Below are 20,037 nucleotides of genomic sequence, written 5' to 3' on the forward strand. Positions count from 1 at the left end.
GAAGCTGAGGCAGTGAGTCAGGTGGAGGAAAAAAAGGTGCCAGAACAAGTTGGACAATGCTCACTGGCATTTCAGCTGGAAGTGAGGTGGGTGTGGTTTGCTGATGCATCGCCTGTCATAGTGTTGACTCCAAAGCTAGATCTAACAGACACACGTTGAAGAGCTCAAGGGCAAAGGGGGAAAAAAACAACACCAAAAAAACAGTGAACTTCCCGACAACCTGCTTAGTAGATTTACTGATTACATCAAACAGGGGTGATTTGCTCTTCAAGAAGCTTATGAGTAGCTGGGAGATTATCCAAGGCTGAGAGGACTGACTGTGAGCTAGGGAAGGTAGAATGCTGATGTTGCTGAATTACTGATGTTGGATTTAGCCTCCGTTAAATCCAAGATCAGAGTTTCAACGTAAATAAGACATGATTTATGCAAAAACACCTTGAAGTGGTGAAGCAAACTAAGCTCATGTTAAGGCTTCATCAATTTACATGTTTTGAGTTGCTTGTTCTCTAATAAAGTGATAAGTATTTATGGCAGTTATCTGCTTTGCCATTTTTTAAGTGCCTTTCCAAAGTGTTTACATGCATTGAACCTTCTGACATTTTGTTACATTTACTCCCACACACTTCTATTTATTCTTTGTGATGCACCATCACAAAGTGGTGTAAAAATCTTAAATGGAAGAAAATTGATACATGGTTGAAACATTTTTTTCAAACCCTTTTCAAAATTCATTAGTTCTCTTCCGAATGCATCTTTACTACACAGATTCCAACTGTATGTAATTTACCTTTTGTTAACGCAGCTCTTATAAGAAAGGAATGGAGGTTTCTTACAGCATCATGAAGACCAAGGGACACGGCAGTCAGCTCACTGATGATGTTGTTGGGTTATAAAACAATAACTCATTCATTACAAATATGCCTTGTACTAAATAATTGTAAGATTAAAGCCATAACCAGTTGCAGTTTCTCACAAACAACGTAGGGAATAAAATAATCAGATGGAAGAAGATTATGAGATTTGACAGGAAGTTCTACTTTGTCGCCTATAAGCAAAACACTCTGTATGCAAAAACCACTCTGGTTTTGCTCTCTGAATGCACTCTGGATGTGTTCATATCATCACAAACTGAGTCAAAACCCAACCCAATAATGTGCCTATATTAGGACATAATAACTGTGTTCCTTTACATAATCACTGTGTTGAATAATTTTAACACAGCAGTTGTGTTGAATAATTAGCACAGTAAAATGTTGAATTGAACACAAAACGTGCTGTCATTGTATAGACACATTATGGTGTAAAAACATATGTTCAGTGTGGTAATTATATGGACTCTGGGGGGCTGAATAATTTTTTTGTAAAAAAGAAAAAATCTCTAAATTGCCACTTTACAAATATGCACTGATATATTATCAAAGTCTTACTGCAATACCATCTGCACTGCCATACTTATGCTTCTAAAAAATGCATCACTAAGAGTTTAATTTCACAGTCCCTGGCTCCAGGTTAGTGATAACTGCCTCCATAGACAATGTTGCTTTGTGGAAAATATATAAAAAACACAATACAACCATGCTGACAGACAGTGTCCAATTAAATACCATAAAGTCCAGTCCATGTCCCCAAGGTGGCTTTTATTTGAGGTGTGACCGGTCCAGAACAGACTCTGTAATTATCCCACATCAGGCCTAAGCTTTAATGTAAGTGATAATCATGTACAGACCATCAATTTCCTAGTTTTATTTGCCAGTGCAGAGTGGTAGCAGATGCTTGGTATACCTTACCTAAACAATCTGCACCATAATTCCAACAGTAGACCCTAAACATTTCTTTGTTATTATCAAAATGAATTAAAAACCAATTAGTCAGGGTGGAAATAGGAGGCAAATATGACAAATTACATGACAACTTTCAATGACGCACAAGCCTGCACAGCTTTGTGCAAATCTGAGAATTGATTGCATGATTATATATCCTGGCCTAGCTTCCAAATTGCGAGGAGTAGCTGACAGAGCTGAGGTGGATCCCACTGTGAGAGAGACGGGATTTTATATTGTCCTTATTAGATACAAACAGTGGGGGGAACTGGTGCCTTATGTATAGCACCAGACAGCCAGCAGGTCTTTTTCTCCTTTATTAATTCACTCTATCTTTGTCCTTGCCTTTCTGTTTCCACTTTTCCTGCACTTCCCTATTGAACACACTGAAGTGTTTCTGCCGAGCATATAAAGCAAAATCAGCTCTCTGAAAGGACATTTAATTATACCTCATCTCCTTTTTTTAATAGACTATTTTGATAGACTGCTTGGACAAGAGTTAGCTAATTTGCCATGGAAACCGCAGCGTGAAGGTACAACTAATTAGCAGAATCAGAAGTTTCAAGTTCTCACCACAAGTTCGCAACATCTCAAAAAAAAAAAAAAGCTACTTAAACAGCAGAGCATGGCAACACAGGTCCGGATGCCCGATCTTGTATGACAGGTTGGAGAGCCTGAGGGGCCACCGAGGGAATCTAAGGGCTTCATTACTGCTGAGGAAGATTGCAGGGGCTGTGTAGGAGGAAGACACGACTGTTCTGACCTCTTATCAACTTGACCTTTGGGAGGAGCTGTTCGAGTGAAAGTTACACTAAGAGAAGAATGGAACAATGGAGAGAGGAAGTTTTTTAATAAGCCACTAGGAGAATAGGTTGGCATCTCACCACTGAAACACTGAAAGTCAAGGTGAAAGGATGGGGTTAAGACAAGATGTCAGCTACTGGAGTGGTCATGTTTATGAGACATCACAAAGGTTCGGTTCTACGAAGGTGGTCGTACTTAACAGTGAAATGCATGGAGGACCATGTACAGTTCTACTCAGAAGCCAATATACACTATATTAAGCCAGAAATGTCATTGACTTTGACATTTTTAATAATGTATTTTAAGTAATGATTGTGTTTCACATAGTTATATTACATGAACCCTTAAAGAATTGTGACATAAAAAATGATTTCGCATACATGCCCAAATGGATACATATTCCCTCATGGATATTTGGTTAAATATTCTTCCCTAAGTTGTCCATTACATTTTTTTGTCAAGATCAAAAACTTGTATTATTCTGACTGGATATTTTTTCCATTCCTCCTAAGAGAAATGATAGACTTAACATAAATTGCTTTATTTCCAACAAGACAAGGTTACCAACAGTGCATCTGGAAAGTGCTTCCCTGTTCTCCACATTTTATGTTACGGCTTTATAACAAATTGCATTAAATGAACCTGTTTCCTCAAACATCTACACACAAACACCCTATTATGACAATTTATTGAAAATAGAAAGACAACCAAGAAATCACATTTATATAAGTATTCACAGCCTTTGCAAGAAGCTCAAATTGGAGCTGTTTCCACTGATTACTCTTCAGATAGGATTGTCCTGAAGCAAAAATCTGGGAAGGACAGAGAAAAAAAATCTGCTGCTTTGAAGGTTCCAGTGAGCACAGTGGCCTTCATCACTTGTCAATGGTAGAATTTTGGAACCACCAGGAGTCTCCCTAGAGCTGGCCACAACTTCAGAAAAGGCACATTGCAGCCCGTCTAGAGTTTGCCAAAAGGAACAAACGAAGGACTCTCCGACCAAGAGAAACAAAGATTCTCTGGTCTGATGACACAAAGATTGAACTCTTTGGCGTGACTCCCAGGCGTCATGTTTGGAGGAAACCAGGCTCATCCCCAGGCCAATGCTATCCCTACAGTGAAGCATGCTGGTCACAGCATCACACAATGGGGATGTTTTGTAACAGCATTAACTGGCAGACTAGTCATTATAGAGAAGATGATGAATTAAGCAATGTACAGAGAGATACTGTATGAAAACCTGCTCCAGAATGCTCTTGACCTCAAACTGAGGCAAAGGTTTATTTTTCAACACCACAATGACCCGTGGCACAGAACCACTTTGTGAATTTCCTGGAATGGCTAAGCCAGAGTCCAGGCTTGAATCTGATTGATCATCTCTGGAGAGATCTGAAAATCGCTGCACAGACGTCTCCCATCCAATCTGACGGAGATTGATAAGAAGTACAAAGAAGAGGTGAAACAGCTAATAGGTGTGCTAAGTTTGTGGCATCAACTTCAGAAAGACTTGAGTTTGTAATTGCTGCCAAAGGTAGATCAATAAAGTATAAAGCATAGGCTTTGTAAATGTGTTTTCTTGGTTTTCTATTGTTAGCAAATTTAAAAAACATTTTTTTAAACTTTAATAAACTTTGTAATGATGCTGTTACATTACAAAATGTTTAAAAAGTGAAGCACAGACATGCTGTGGTGGCGTAGGGGTTGGCGCGACCCATATTTTCAAGGCCTTCAGTCCTCGACGCGGCCGTCGCGGGTTCGACTCCCGGACCCGACAATATTTGCCGCATGTCTTCCCCCCTCTCCTTCCCCGTTTCCTGTCAGCCTACTGTCATATAAGGGACACTAGAGCCCACAAAAGACCCCCTGGAGGGGTAAAAAAAAAAAAAAAAAAGTGAAGCACTGCGGATACTTTCCAGATGCACAATATATTAAATCTCTGACCTTAACCCCACTGAACCAACTTTGTAGACCGAGTTTAAACCAATCAGTGTCCATGAGTTACACCCGATCTAATATGATCTAATATGAAGCAAATACATTTCTCTGTAATAAATTTCATGCAATATATACTAATTTCTTAATTTATCCCTTCTGTTACTACTGTTTTAACCTCTTTGATTGTTCACTATGATTCTACCTCCTTAAAGGAAAGTCAGATCTTAGATCAAACAATTATTCAGACAGCAGCTCAATTGAAAAATGACGCATTGCCTTGGCTTGTGACACTGCCACCCACAGACACCACCACTCTTGGCGGTAATTGTTATAACTTCTTTTTGTCCCTCCATTACAACTGATGGAGCGGATCAAATCGCAAATAAATGAAATCAATATTGTATCTACGGCATGTGTCCATCGATTTAGCACACTCCCCTCCCCGCCATTATTAATGGCACATCTGAGTCTGCTATCGTGTCACTTTATGAAGATATCGGGGGAGAGAGGAGAGAGGTAATTTATCCCTAAAAGAAAAAGAAGCTCCCCAAGCGGAATACAGATGTAAAAGTGAAAGTGGTCGAAGGGAAGAGGAAAAGAGACCACAGAGTGAGAGAACAAAGAAGCAAAGCAATGGTAAAGAAAGGTGTGGAGGACCAAGGAGGGTGCAGATGTAGGACAGTAGCAGAGGGAGAAATTTAAGTTTAAAAAAAGTATTGGGATCAAGGCTTGTCAATGAAAAGGGGATTCTATACAGTCTTATTCTGTTGAGGATTAGCTTTGTTTTCTTATTCTGGATAGGTGTTAGAAAACCACTGGATGGACTATGTAACTATGATGATTTTGAAATGTCTTAGGATCCCTCGAAATGACCTGGAGGGCATTACTGGAGAGAGGAATGTGTGATACCCATTCAGGACCTGTTACCCCTTTAGTCCAATCTCAGATAGGTGGAAGACAATGGATATGTGGAAATGAAGATATTAAAATGACAAATCACTCTTAAAAATTTTTTAAATTCTAGAATAACCTGGAGTCTCATAAAGTCTATGTATTATTATTCTTAAATGAAACTCACTGAAGTTTACGCAGTTGCCATTATAGATGCTTCATGATTTTAGCACAACTAAATAAATGTGACTTAGCACGGAGGCTTTCTCCTCTGGTTATCAAAGTGTCTACACTTCAGTGACAATCAATGACAATCACAACAATAGTGAAATCTACACATTTATTGTTGTATTTTGTTGCACCTTTCAATTCATTCTAGACAAAAAAGATCTGACTGCATTATTTGGACAATTAGACATGAATTTCTTTGAATTTTGTCCTAAAGATGGTGGTGAATTTAAGTTGCTCTGCTAATGTTTTATAGTATATTTAAAAATCCCTGAAAGTCATCTGTTTTTTTTATTCCTTTTTTGATGGAAATGAAGCCTTTTTTTTATCCAACAATGATTTCTGGCCACCATCCATAGATACACTACTGAAGTTCAAACTGGAGGCAAGAAAATTATAGCAATTATGTAGCTGGACCTTTATTTCTTTATTTTTAGTTCTTTCTTTAACAAATGCATAAGTCATTTTTTTCTGCTGAAAATACTTACACAGGACTCAAAACTCACACCTTATATCCTATAGGTAGAACAGAAATTTATTTTGCCCTAAAGGGCAAATATTATTATTAATATTATTGCTTCAACAGGGATGTGGAAAATAATGACCTTTAGCATTGGCTGTAAGCCTTTTTTTGAATGGAGCCAGGAAGTCTAATTATGTGGCTAAATATGACTATAAAAAAGTTTAAAAAGGTTTAAATATTTGCACAAGAGTATAGGCTGAACATATTTACCATGTGTGATCAGACAGGAGTAATTTAGGTATCACGGTTAAGGTGGACCAGCCAACATCCCTTTGGAATAAAGCTCAATTACACTAAATATAACGGATGAAAACTGGCTGAAAACCAAACCTCCATGTTGAACGTCTCTTTGTCTGGAGCCACAATGTGGACATCAATCTGGAATAGAACGTAACATAGTGATACAATGCTATGTATAATTCTTGAGTGCTCCTATTTTTTTCATATTCAATTTCTTTTAATAATTAAAACTGGCAGCTCTTGAGGTTTTCTAAGTATTATTTTTAAACATTCATTCTTTTTAAACAATGTTTCTCTGATTTTTTATTCATTTTCAATGCAGTACTGTAAATAGCTAAGCCACTTTGTTTTTTACACCTCTTAGCTCTAACCTTTGAGTTACTAAAGATTACCAGCGGTGTTACAACACAAGTCTTACACTATTCTTAAATTTTGTTCATCTATTGTAAATAGTTTTTTGTCCATCACTTTCATGAATTTTGAGAATACACTGCACAGTAACTGCAGTGATCAAGTACAACTCTTGGGATAAAAATATAATTTGCACAAAAACTGAGAATGTAACAAACAGCCCAACAAACGGAAAAAGTATAATCCTGTTCCAGGAATATATCAATATGCGAGTGCTATCAAACTGTGAAGTCAACACTATAAGTGGATGGAACAAAAGTTCAAGTTAGTTCCAACAGGAACCACTGCAGGATATGAAGGACAGGATATTATGGAAAACTAAGTGCTGTTGTAGGCCACAGTTCAGACCAAGTATGTCTCTGTACACCGAAGCAGCCGGAGCTAGGTTGGAGTGTTTTACACCTCAATAAAGAAAAAAGACACCGTGTGGCTGGAATGACAAAATGTGTAAACAGGAAGGAGTCAGATATAAAAGAGGTGTTTGCAGGCTTTAGATCACTGGTAAAAAAGAGTTCTTGCATCACAAGATCAAAGCTGCTGTCTGTCAAACTTCTAAAGGGAGCCGAGTAAAGACCTAACATGTTAGGAAGATGGTTTTGATTTGAATTTGAATTACTACAATTTTCCTCAATCCCGTGGCTACAGCAGACCATACATCTGAAAGCCCACTGCCAGATTTATTCAAACATTTTTTTCCCATATCAGCCCTGACAGCACATCAGAATCTTGGCAGGCGACATGACCGGCTTTGATGATACGCTGAAAAGTCGCCCTAAAACAATACCTAGGGTTATATGGCAATGTCCATTCCATTTCCTCTGACCTCATTTAGATTTCCTCTTCATGTGTTCATCCTGTAACCCCATTCTTACCCTTTCCACACCTAAACATTTCCACTAAAGTTTATTGCAGCTTGAAACAGTTCTTTAACTGGTGCAGAAATTTAACCATTAGAATGAATCCCTTTAGAAATGCCACGGAGAGCCAAACATTTGCTTGGTTTCCAGAAAACAAGCTAACTTTATTTTTCTTATCATGTGTGCAAACTTGATATGTGTGCAACTTCTAACAAATTCTTGAAATGCTCAAATAAAGTGTTACAAGTAGGAAATATTTCTTTTTCGAAATCTTCCATGCCGTGATTCTGTTAGACAAATAAAATATTCAGTTTGTAAATTTTTCAAATTTAACATAGAGAAAGACAACAGTGAAAACTTTCCCTCCTGGGTTAAGTCAAATATCTTAAAGACATCCAATGTTGTTGACATCTCTGCTCTGATACACTCTATTTTTTCTTTATCTACTTCAATACACAATCACAAAAAAATCATCACAACATTCCCAGCATAGGCTTACCACTGCAATGTGCACTTAAGACATCTTTGACCTTAAGAGCAGTACTGGTAAGAGTTACGATGAAGTTACTGAGGAATCATTGCTAAGAAGGCATTAGTATGACTGAGAGCTTTAGAAATGTAGGCAAGAGTGGAAAATACATACTGTAGGGCACACATTCGTACTGGACTTCCAGGTATTTGTAGGTTCCCGGGCATGGGTCAGGAAACACATCTGGTCCGGCTACCACAGCACACTGGGTCCTGTTGTTACATCTGCAGAAATCATAGAATTAATTATCAAAAGGTACAAACAGCAATCAGTGTGCACAACGCATGACAGTCAAACACTAAATATTACATATGGACTTTCTCAGAAAGAGATTCTCAACTGTGGTGTTTGAAGACGAAGGCTGGACTGACTGGCTAGCCAAAGTGCTAAATATCTCATAGGTGTTGAGTCTTTAATGAACACTAGAATATCTCCTCCACTGAACATAGGGGTATAAACAAAACATCTACATCCCTGCTACCATTTTCCTGCATATGACCAGGCCCTGGAACACCAGATGGATTATTTTGTATCTCCAACTCCTCCTGAAAGTAACACTAAGCTTTGCTTTTGGCTGATGTAATGCAATCTCTCGCACTGTGCAATCAAGCTAGAAAGCTTAGCAGTGCTTATAGCTAAGTTCAGAAATAAGGGTCTCTGCTGTGAACATCACAGTGAACATCATAGGCTAAGAAAACGAACCTTGTACCCTCAAAACATAATGTTAAGCTAGCAAATAGCCCTGGTGTCATATTTAACAAGTCTTTTGCATAACACCACTTTTCAAATATGGCAAAACGATATCTGGTAGTCAATGTGTTACAAAATTACTTTAAACTACTGTTTATTTTAACAGTATGGTAAATTATTAGATTCCCTTTCTCTGTGGTCTGCAAAAAGACCCAGTATGTCTTGCACATCATAAAGTGTGGAGGAAAGGATCCCTTAATACCCAGAAACAACTGTAGATCAAACTTCAGATTTTTGGATTTCAAGGAATTATGTAGAGAAACACAATTCTAAAGGATTTACATAACTTTGCCAAGGAGACTGATTTTAATCATACATCGATCAAACTAAATAACAGAGCAGTGCCGTACTACTTTCTGAAATCTACAAAGTTAAGAAGTTCCCCTCTTTTTAAGGTTCATTTGGCTCTGGCAGAGACAAATTTATCTTGCTGTGGAGGAATAGAGTTGAAAGTCATGGGTGTACCAACCAGACCATGCACAGGTTGGAGCGTTATTATCACATGATGGATGGTTGTTGTGGTAGGGGGAGGTTGTGGGGAAGGAGGTAGACACAATCAACTGACTGCACAATCATCTCCAGCATGAAATGCAGGTCTTCATTAAAGAACACAATTTTGGTGCCTGTGGTGTTCTCCTCTGCCATTTTGTTTTTGGCACTCATCAATCAAAGCGCCACTTCATATGCACGGAGAGCCTCTCGCCTCGCATAACAGAAGCAACACTTATCTCACAACATTAAGCTTTAAATGTTTTGACAGATATAGATCTGTTGGGTTTCTGCATCCATTTCGAAACTAAAAGCGCATCTCAATAATTGATATAATCAATGAGTTTATTTTACAAATAAAGAGTATAGAATTATATGGATTATTATACAGACCAGTGGATATATTTTCAAGCATTTATTTGATTTTGATTGTGGTGAATACAAAAATCTAAACTTTGCATCTTTTTGTTTGAATCTACTTCTGCAAAAAAGTATGTGAAATATTACACTATAATTTACGGTAAAATACCGGCAGATGTGGATGCTAGATATTTTCCGTATAAGTGCTGTAAAATCCATATTTACAGCAAAATTCTGGCATACCCTAAGACATACTCCACAACAAAGTTAAGCCAATAAGGGTCAGTGCCTGGCTTTTCAGAGTACTCCTTCCAGGAATGGTTTCAAAACATAAGTGGAAAGGAATAGAAAAGCTGCCAAAGCAACAGGAAATAGCAAATGGCTACATCTGACTTTGGACTTGACAAAACAGCGCACCAATACCAGCAGAAAACATGGCTTCCCAAATCACTGAATGTGTCATCATTGACAGTAGAAACTTACCTCTAGACTACAACCATCCTGGTGGAGAGTGCCAATGACACTCTCCACAGACTTGACAGACTTGTCAAATTAGCAGTCTGTCCCACAAATACGTACGCTGTAACATGACTACAACATAACATTTCTGTATTAATTAATTTCATATCGTCTTCCCATTCGACAAAAAAAGTAAATAAACACTTGAAGTATATCTTGGTATGTAATTAACACAACGATGTTTATATTTTTTAAAACTGAATAACTCAACAAGATTAACTTTTGAATGCTTTTTTAACCTAGTTATTGGGAAGCTTTTGCACAATAGAATGCCAAGTCTGATCCTGTCTCTGCTTCGATCTACGAGAGGTTTACTGCTGCAGACTGCAGCACATTCAGGGCAGACGTCCATCAAACCTGTGCTCATTTACACACTCCCATTACCCTCCAATATACAAACAGTATTTAGACGGTTCACAGCCTAAGTCCTGTGAAGGTCAAGGAAGGGTCTGACACTATGATTCATATGCCACAATTAAATGATTCTCTACACCTTAATTAACATTGATTGGCTGCTGACTAATCAATCGGAGCGGTGAGGGACAGGCAAAAAAGGGACCCATCTCATTTCAGGCCTGAGCCGGTAATGAGATATGGTCTGCCAACTTCCTCCCATGTGAGCTTTATGGGTTCATGAACCCGACCAGTCATCCGTCTTCCTCGCTCAGTCACAGCGGTCAGCTGTTGGTAAGCTACAGTTCCTATCTACCAAGAGCTAATGCAAAGGCAGTAAATGACAATCAAATAAATAAGGGGTCAAGCTGATGAAACCGAGAAACAATTACCAAGGCTGACTTATGGTCTCCCCCGTTCTCTTCCTGACTGAAATTTATCCATCAGTCTGTTTGGAGGTGGCTGGTTTGTAATAAGCAGGTAAGTGCAAGCTAAATTTGGGTGTCTTCGCTGTGGATTGAAGCGATGGAACCAGCAAAAGTTTTAAATAGAGACATAAACCATCCGATGAAGCAAACTGAGACACACACGCAATACACCAATTATTTTCTTGTCTGACATCATTAAGTGCCCGTTGACTCATTTAGCTGCACATTCACATTTAAGGGGCCAACTCAGCTTTGCTAATCCATACCCTTTGAGGTAAAGGCTATGAACAAATCTGGACTTTTAATCACACGCCTTTTCAATTTAACATCCTCCTGGGGGATTAAACATTGGAATGTTTATTTAACATGGATTGCAAACTTAATCTGAGCCTATCTTGACCCACTTAAAAAAGAAAAACAATCCATGTTCATTTTTACCACTGCATGCACAAAAACAAGCAGCCGCAGATGCTGTCTGATTAAATATTGTCTGAGTAAATTTCCGAAGGGGCATGAAAGGCTGGAGAAAGAATGATGGGGTTTCTGTTTATTTTTCAGTGTCAAATTCATGAATTTCTGTCACATATTTGCACAGTGGTCAGGATTTTAATGTGGAAACTGCAGAAACTGTAGGATGAAAAGGAATCAGTAAACAGCAGGACAGACCCCTCCTTTCATGTTTCCACTATGGATTTTAACTGCCAAGTGAATTTCCCAACCAAAATACAGTTTTTTGTCCAAATTGCTATTGTATAATTATTTGTAGATGGATGGGTAGATGGAGCCAATGAAACATAAATAGTATAAGTATTTTTTAGTGCCTTTCCAGATACTGAAAACAGTTAAACTCCATTCTTTTGAAGCGGCATAAAGATCAAAACATATTAAGCATGAACCAATGGGGAATTTAAAGGGAGAATCCTGTTAGATTGAAGGCCACAGAACTGTCACTGAATCAAAACGTGAAGTTAAAGGATTGCAGCAGACACTTGCCTATTATAGATCCCTTTGAACTAACAAAGAGAAGGTGAAGTGGTTTAAGTCTGGGTTATATGCTGAAATATGTATTAAAATGCAGGTGGTCTGAAGCTGATGTAATATATCACAAGTAAAGAATGAAACACAGGTGGTATTAACTTGATGTAGCTGTTCTTTATCAGCTAAAAATGGCACCATAGGATTAACGCTTTCAAAAGGCCCATGGATATAATCACTGCCCACAAAGGGTTTGAAAAAAAAAAGGTGAAATGTATGTTACTTTTCTCCTGATTTTCTTTTCCGACTGCCTTTTTTTCCCTTTCTATGTTCCTTACATCTGCTGTTTTATAATTGGCAGATTGGAAGTCAGGGTGCCAGTTGATGAGGGAAGATAAAGCACAAAGAACCAGAGCCTAATGTAAGCACAAACTGCAGTTGCTGTAATCACAGGCTGATCCCCACTCTGGCTGACTTCGAAGCTCACTCCTCCTGGTTGCATTGAACCCAAACCAGGTGCAAATACTACCAAACATGAATTGGTGACTGAATGAAAGACTGTAACATCTCTAGCACAAAAAAAACAGATTTATAACAAGAGCAGATTTTTGTTTTTTTTTTTTCAAATCTGAAGGCTAACCATTTATTGCTGAATCAGATTCCATGAGGCCAAAATGCTTTGAGCAATTTTCCAAAAAAGAAATGTAGCCTGAAAAGAGCTAAAAAAGCACAAAGAGTTGGAAGTCTGCATCTGAACTATTAATGTACTGGATAAATTCCTTTTGGACTGCTTTTGAAACATTGACACCAGAACCAGTCCACCTCTTGTGAATGTCCCCCAAACTCTCGAATGGATATTTCCTCACAATATTTCCCATGCTATAGTTATTTCTATTCCTTATCTACCAAAGTTTTTCTTCCACTTAACTTTTTGTTATTATGTTTCACTGTTGGAGCAATATTAAAGAATGATGTATTTTTTTCACAATTTTTGAGGATTATACATGGCATACCATGTATAATCCTCATGTGTAAATTTTAACACATAAATTTATGTGTTAAAATTTCTGTTTTTATTGGTTTTGTGTGATATGTAACATATTTTTTATACCTATTTTTATTCCATCTTTATGTGAGTCTACTTATTGTTATTGTCTGTCACCTTACTGTTGTTGCTTGTATTCTTCTATTCTAAACAAACAGCAAAATATTAGTGTCGCAAGTCAAAAAGTAAACTTTTTTTGTCTTTTACTTTTCTTTATAATAAGTTGCACCTGTTAACGTTATTATCGGTAATGCAGTATTACCAATGAGAACAGCCTGTTAAGGTAAGAGCCAATTTCATTTCATATAGGCAGAATTTTTACACCTGGCATTAGCTTCCATGTCAAGAAAACAAACGATGCTCAATGTGCTGAAATAACACTCTGTGTGCCAAGAAACAGCTCATGTTTGAACTGTGCGTTTCATGTGTTCGGAGTAGTGTTTGAGTTCTTTGCCTGCTGTGGACACACACTTGAGAGTTTGTGTTGGTAAGAAATGTGGGGAAGGAGGAGAGAGAAAAAAGTGACAAAAGGGTCAATATTCCTGACCCAATACGCTACAGTGATGGTCTTCAACACTCACGGTAGAAATGTCTCATTATCTTGAAGACAATGAGATCTTTCCCAGCTGCAACAAACAGTGTTTATCCTTTCTTATGGGTTAGGTGATATTTTTGGTTGTTGTTCTAAAATGCGCTCAGGGAAAAGGGAAGAAGGATATCTACCACATCATCTAACTTACACCGTTTCATATTGGTGTAGGGTCCCTACACATTTCATAATATCTATAGTTCTATTCTTCTATGAACACTTTTAGAATTGCTTATTTTCCCCCTGAGACCAGAATCACCTCAAAGCCATACGAAGGTCGCTGACGAGTACTCTCCCCAACAATCACCAGGTAGGGGTCAGTGGACAGCGCCGGCCCTCTCTTCACCCGAGTGCCCAAGGCATGCAGCCGCAGATCAGATGAGACAACAAAAAAAGTTGATCATCAAACTGTAGCCTAGGATGTCCTGGTGCCAGGAGCACATATGGACACCCTTATGCTTTGAAGAGCTATTTTAATTCCTCCCCACAGTTCATTAGAGTTGGGGAAAAAATTATTACAATAGTTTACAATAAGAGTAATCATGGTAACTTCATTTGAATTACTTCATACGTGTACTGAAACAAATAATTCAAATGGATTTTGTACAACAGTATATGGCCTGTTGAGAAAATGAACATGTAGATGTACTCGTTTGTTATCCATAAAGTCCGACGGTGCTTAAGGGTATGTTTCATTTAGTTTATGGTAATTTTTGATAGTGAAGCTCTTTAATTATTTACTATAATCAGTTGAATTAGTCTATTTTCATATTAAACGGATGGAATCTTAGAAACAAGAAGTTCAATCAGAAAAAATATTGTGACTATTATCAAAATCAATCCATACAGAAAGAAATATTGGGATATTTTGTTAACATCACCCACTTCCATATATACATACCCATAAAAAAAAGTTGAAAGGTGTCGCTTTAACAGATTGTTGAAGTCATTTTCGTAACATAGGAAAACAAACTAAAACAAACTTTTGAAAAAGTTCTGCGTAATTGCGCATTTGGCTAAGGATTAGTGAAACCTAAAAATGATCACATGTGCCCCACCAAACTGTAGACTCATTGCTGAATCCCACTCACAGACACTCCCTTTATTTTAGATCTGAACACTTTGTTTCTCCAACATCAAGAGATCCGCTTAGTGCAGATTAAGAGGCAGAGGAGAAAGATCAGGAATGAATGTCTACAACATAGACACAATAGCCGAGCGTGGGCGCAGAGGATTTGAAGTACGCCGCTGAAGGAACTTGCTGTTCTCAAATGCTTAAGCTTGCATGCTGCTGTACAAATGTGTGAACACGTCCTCACAGAAATGCAAGTATGAACCGCTGATTGGATCAATTTGTTGAGCAACACATGACAAGAAAAAGGGAGGTATCAACAGTATAGTACAAAACTTAAGAGAACCATGAAGCTCTGTCAGATGTGTATTGGTATAGGCGATAAAACATCAACCATGTTTAGTTTTTATTGGATTAGCAGACTGGAACTAAGCGGAAATAAATAAAGTGCTGACAGTGCTGTGCACGATCAGATCTGGGCATTTCTCTGTATGTCAGTATGTATGAGTAACCTTTATGGAGCTCTGCTAAGTGAAGAAGAGAAAGTTTCATTGGGAATGGTCAAACAAAGGTCAGTATTAATCACTCCTTGTAAACTCCTTACACTGCTTACAAAAAAAAGGTTATTTCAAACTTTTTTTTCCTACCCGACAAACGTAATCCCTCACAGCCATTCACAGCGATTAGTAGGTTTCATAAGATTTGACATCATTCAGCTTGCTCCCTCTCCAATATTGCATTTGGAAGATAAGATGCAGTTCATCCTAGACAAGCAAAAAGAAATATGGAAGCACTGAAGCAGCGTGGCTAGTTTGGGTGAAAGATTACCAACCAGGCAGCAGACTACTCCAATATTTTCAGGCCCCTAAGTTGATACTGAGACTTTACAGACTCATCCATGAAGCTCTGCTTGGCAACAATCCAGAAGCCTAAAGCACAAACACAAGCAAAGCTTGATGAACACATTGTAACCATGTGCTAAGATAAGTGGCCACTTTACAGAGAGCTTTAATTAAAATTATATTTTGTAAAAAACTGTGGGACCCAGGTGCTTATGGATCAATAATCCAGTTTATTTAACTTCTCGACTTTTTTGTGGACTGTTTGTGGACTGTTGATACCACATTTTTTGTTATTTATTTCTTTAAACTTTGACAGATATTGTATTCTTGCAACAAAGTGTTTCACAAGGAACTCTTATCTGAAAACGTGGTGTATTTTGGAACAGGACAGAGTGTTTTTCTTTTAAGAAACAAGTATTGAGAAGTAACAGAAGTGGTGCATGAAATAAAAAAGAGTCAGAAAAAACTATCTGCAACCATTGAAGATGTATGTATAGGAGTGTTTTCCTATACTTTCTTGAAAAGTATAGGAAAACATTTGCAACAACCTTAAATATCTACAATATATATATTTGATCTTTCTGTTGATAAGTTTGCCAAAGCTTAAAAAGAAATGATCTCAAACTTATTCAAACTTTTTAAGACAAAAAAAAATCTATTTGCCTTATAAAGTGATGAAATATATTGAAATCGTGAACACAGTAACCACTTCTAGATATTTTTAAAAAAAAATCAATTTTCTCAATCATGCAAACTTATTGGTTGTTTTTTTTCCTTAGGTATAAAGCAAATTATATTACATAATATTGCCCTATAAGTAATGGTAAACCTATAACCGTAGCCTCGACATTTCAGGAGGTGTGTGGGTTCCTCTTTGTAGGGAATGGAAGACAAGAAATCCAATACAAAGAAGGAACGGTATGTGCTCTAAAAAGTCAGAGACAAGTATTCCTTCAAGGTGAGTTTATTTTCTTTCTGCCTCTACTAGCTGGCTCTACTGGGTAGAAAATAAGCTGGTAGAGCCACAACAAATTTATCAGGGAGCAACAGCAGCAATTACACTCCCAGTCAAAGGGTGGCGCCAAACACAAAGCAGGATGAAGAGAGATTTGCTCGTTTAAACAATGGATCTTTCAATAGTCAAAAAGTCATAAAATACAAAGCCCTGAGAGCAGTCACTTCATGTGTTCTTTTCAGTCCTTCTCTTCATAATGTACAACACAGTGATAAAACCATCACATTATCACCCCTTTATAATAGTTTCATAAGAATGTATGATGAGAGGAATCCGGTGATTTAACTAATCCCAAATAACTATGAAAATGGTAGAAGGAGTGGTGGAGAACTGAACCAAATGGCCATTAAGAATACCTGTTCTGGACACGCAACCTATTACGTCCTATGTTCAATATTTAAGCTTAACAGCATATTTCATTTTTGCATGTTGAATAGTTTTTCTGCCTATATTTTATTATGTACATGGTATGACTGTGTCAGTGAAGAATGGATGTATAATAGCAATACGTGGTCGTAAATTAACTGTTTGACTTTAGACGTTAATAAAACCTGACATCCTTTTAAGTGATCTTCTAAGGTTATTAAAATAAAATGCAAACTACCAAAATTAAGAATGTAAACTTACTAAAAAGTAAAAAAAGACAAACTGTATCAAGCACAAGAAATTCAGGTGTATACCAGTATGATATGTCCACTCTCCCTCTTAGAAATTAATCCATCTGTTTATATGCCACGCGTATTGGGTGATGTAATTCTTCTCTCCCCTTGAGAGGTCAGCCAGTGATTCTGCACATGGTGTGGACGTCCATCTAGCTGTGCACAGCAAAATTCAATTAAAGTATAAATTTGGCACCTGCTGGAGAGCACTAGGGGAGTCAGATGCTTCCAAATTCAACATCAGGGAGAGAAAAAGAACAGATCCAAACATGAATACATTATAACTGCTTTTATGCAGCAGATACAGTTTATATAGCTGCAGTAATGTTTGAACTACACAATAAAAGCTTGCGCGTGAATTATAATTAACTTGGATGAATGTACGGACTTCCTTTTATTGCAGTTTAATTGTAATTTTTTCAGATGCTGGTAATGTATAGGTACAGTATAGCCTGGAGCTGTCGTTGCAAAAACAATAGAGCCTGGGTGTGATGAATCCTCCCTGTCACAAATGCTCGGCTGCTTTCATATATGCTCTCACATGTGCAGCTTTCTTCTGCTTTCAAGGCAGGACCGCAGCACGCAGCAGACATCAGTGTCTGTCTCTAAAGGGCAAACAGAAACTCTGCAAAAAATCCCCAGCCAGTTCTTCAGATAACTGGCCTGCAGATAAAGATCTTGGAAATTGAACGGCTACAAAGAGTCCAAATAACAATGTTTGGTTTCAGCTTGATAGTGATCCTCAGCCTAAACAACAATGGTTTTGACTTTTCATGGGGAAAAAAAAGAAATTCTTCTATTAGAAGAATCTAACTAATACATTTTATGCTCTTTTTTCCCCTTGGTTCTATCCTAATGAGTTAATTGATAGAACACTACTATGAGTACGGCTGCTGCAATTAAACAACGGTCTTTTACATAGATTTTAATGTCAATGGACCTCCAGACACATATGATTTATATGTTTCAACAGCTATGACAGTAACTAATTAAAAGCACACATCAGCATGCCTGTTAGATGCGACTGTGGCTCATTTAAAACAAGGCAGCAGGGATTTCTGCCAAAGTGGACTGACAAGTGAACATACAGCCTGTGACAGTTCATTTGATGTTAGGCTCAGTTACGTGTGATCATGTCCCAGGGGGAGTTGTTTCCTTCAGTCTTTAACATTAACAGGACACTATCTCAGTGGATTTACATCTGGTAAAAAACAAAATGTAAAACCAGGATTCCTTAAAATGTGGTACACAAACCACTAAGGCTACTTGGGTTACCTTTGGTAGGTAAAGCTAAAGCAGTAAAAAAAGATAAGTTGTTTACAATTGTTAGTTTATTTTATTAACTTGAAGCTTGGAAATTACTGTCTTTCTTTGCAATGTTAACTACAAACCCTGGTATTTCTAACAGATATTTTATGTGACAGACGAAAACAAAGCATCAACTAATTGAATGGAAAATGATGCATTGTTTTCAATATGTGAAGCAAAGAGGTCAACAGAACAACAATTAAATGTGGAGCACCCAGATCTGCCTTTTGTGGGATAATGGTAAGATGAAAGTCATGGCTGACAGAAATCATAAGGAACCAATTGGCTTTTATCCCAAAGATTGACAGGTTAGACGAGATTCATTATCAACCCACCATCTACATGATATGACAAAGTGGTGGCAGCATCCTGGTGTTGGCATGCATTTTTCCTGCAAGTAGAGTCAGGGAAGCTGGTCAACACAGATGGGAAAACAAATGGCACTAAATTCAGGAAAAATATGGGGGAAAAAATATTAGACTTGACATTGGACTGTCGGTACAGCTACCAGCAATCGTCACTTATCGCCAGAGTTGATGTGTCAGAATGGTCAAGTCAAAGTCTTTCACCTTTAGTGTTCAAAAAGGTGGTACTTCAAATCTCAATTTTAAGTCAAAATATGAAACACTAAGCAAAGCTAACGTATTACGGTAAAAGTTTTCCTAAAATTGCAAATTAAGAATAAATCTATTGCTCTGACAAAAAAAAAATATATAGATGGGGATACAAAGTGTACTCATATTTCAAAAATAGCTCATTATAAGAAAATAACAGCTTTAAATGAAGCTGAATGTCTGATTTGCATATCTCCAGCTTTCAGAGACAAGCCACTAATCCTTGGCTAGGCGCTGTCATCTATGTAAATCTCAACACCCACGGCATCTCCTCCGGTGCCTCCAAAGACGCACTACAAGGGGAGGATTGCAACTTGCGCTAACCTCACATATCAATTTGTTTTGCGGCTGAAGCCTATTCACTCGAGCCGGTCTTTGCAATGATTTACGATTGCACAAGATGAATTTTTCTATTCTTGCCAACAGATGATGCTGCTCCATATCTTCTTGGTGACACTTGATTTATCTTCCAGCGAGTAGCCCCTAGGGGCTTTCAGCCCGTGGAGCCATTTTTGGCAAACCTTTCTTCTTCTTGCGGAGATGTGCTAAAAAAGATTTTTTACCAAATGTGATGCTAAGGTCATCTGCAACCATAGCTGCAATGATACTGATGTGTCACAGACTGAAGGAAATTAGAATTATAGTTTAAAGAGACGATCAACAGCATCTCTCTTTTCCGTACGAAGTCTTTCACCATTTTATTGCTGGTGGTTAGGGTTATCTTTGCAGCTCCAAAACCTT

General features: G+C 37.8%; 1 protein-coding gene across 13 annotated transcripts in view; it reads right to left on the minus strand.

The window, feature by feature from the left end:
• LOC114157487 (adhesion G protein-coupled receptor L3) overlaps window positions 1-20,037 on the minus strand; it is a 290,896-nt gene that overhangs the window by 122,274 nt on the left and 148,585 nt on the right. For all 13 annotated transcript variants that reach the window (XM_028038500.1, XM_028038491.1, XM_028038499.1 and 10 more), the window contains exon 5: window positions 8,353-8,462. In XM_028038500.1, coding sequence (XP_027894301.1) covers window positions 8,353-8,462 — 110 coding nt within the window. The remainder of the gene's footprint in view (window positions 1-8,352; window positions 8,463-20,037) is intronic.

The sequence above is a fragment of the Xiphophorus couchianus genome, chromosome 14 (assembly GCF_001444195.1).
Source record: "Xiphophorus couchianus chromosome 14, X_couchianus-1.0, whole genome shotgun sequence".
NCBI classification, from domain to species: Eukaryota; Metazoa; Chordata; class Actinopteri; order Cyprinodontiformes; family Poeciliidae; genus Xiphophorus; species Xiphophorus couchianus.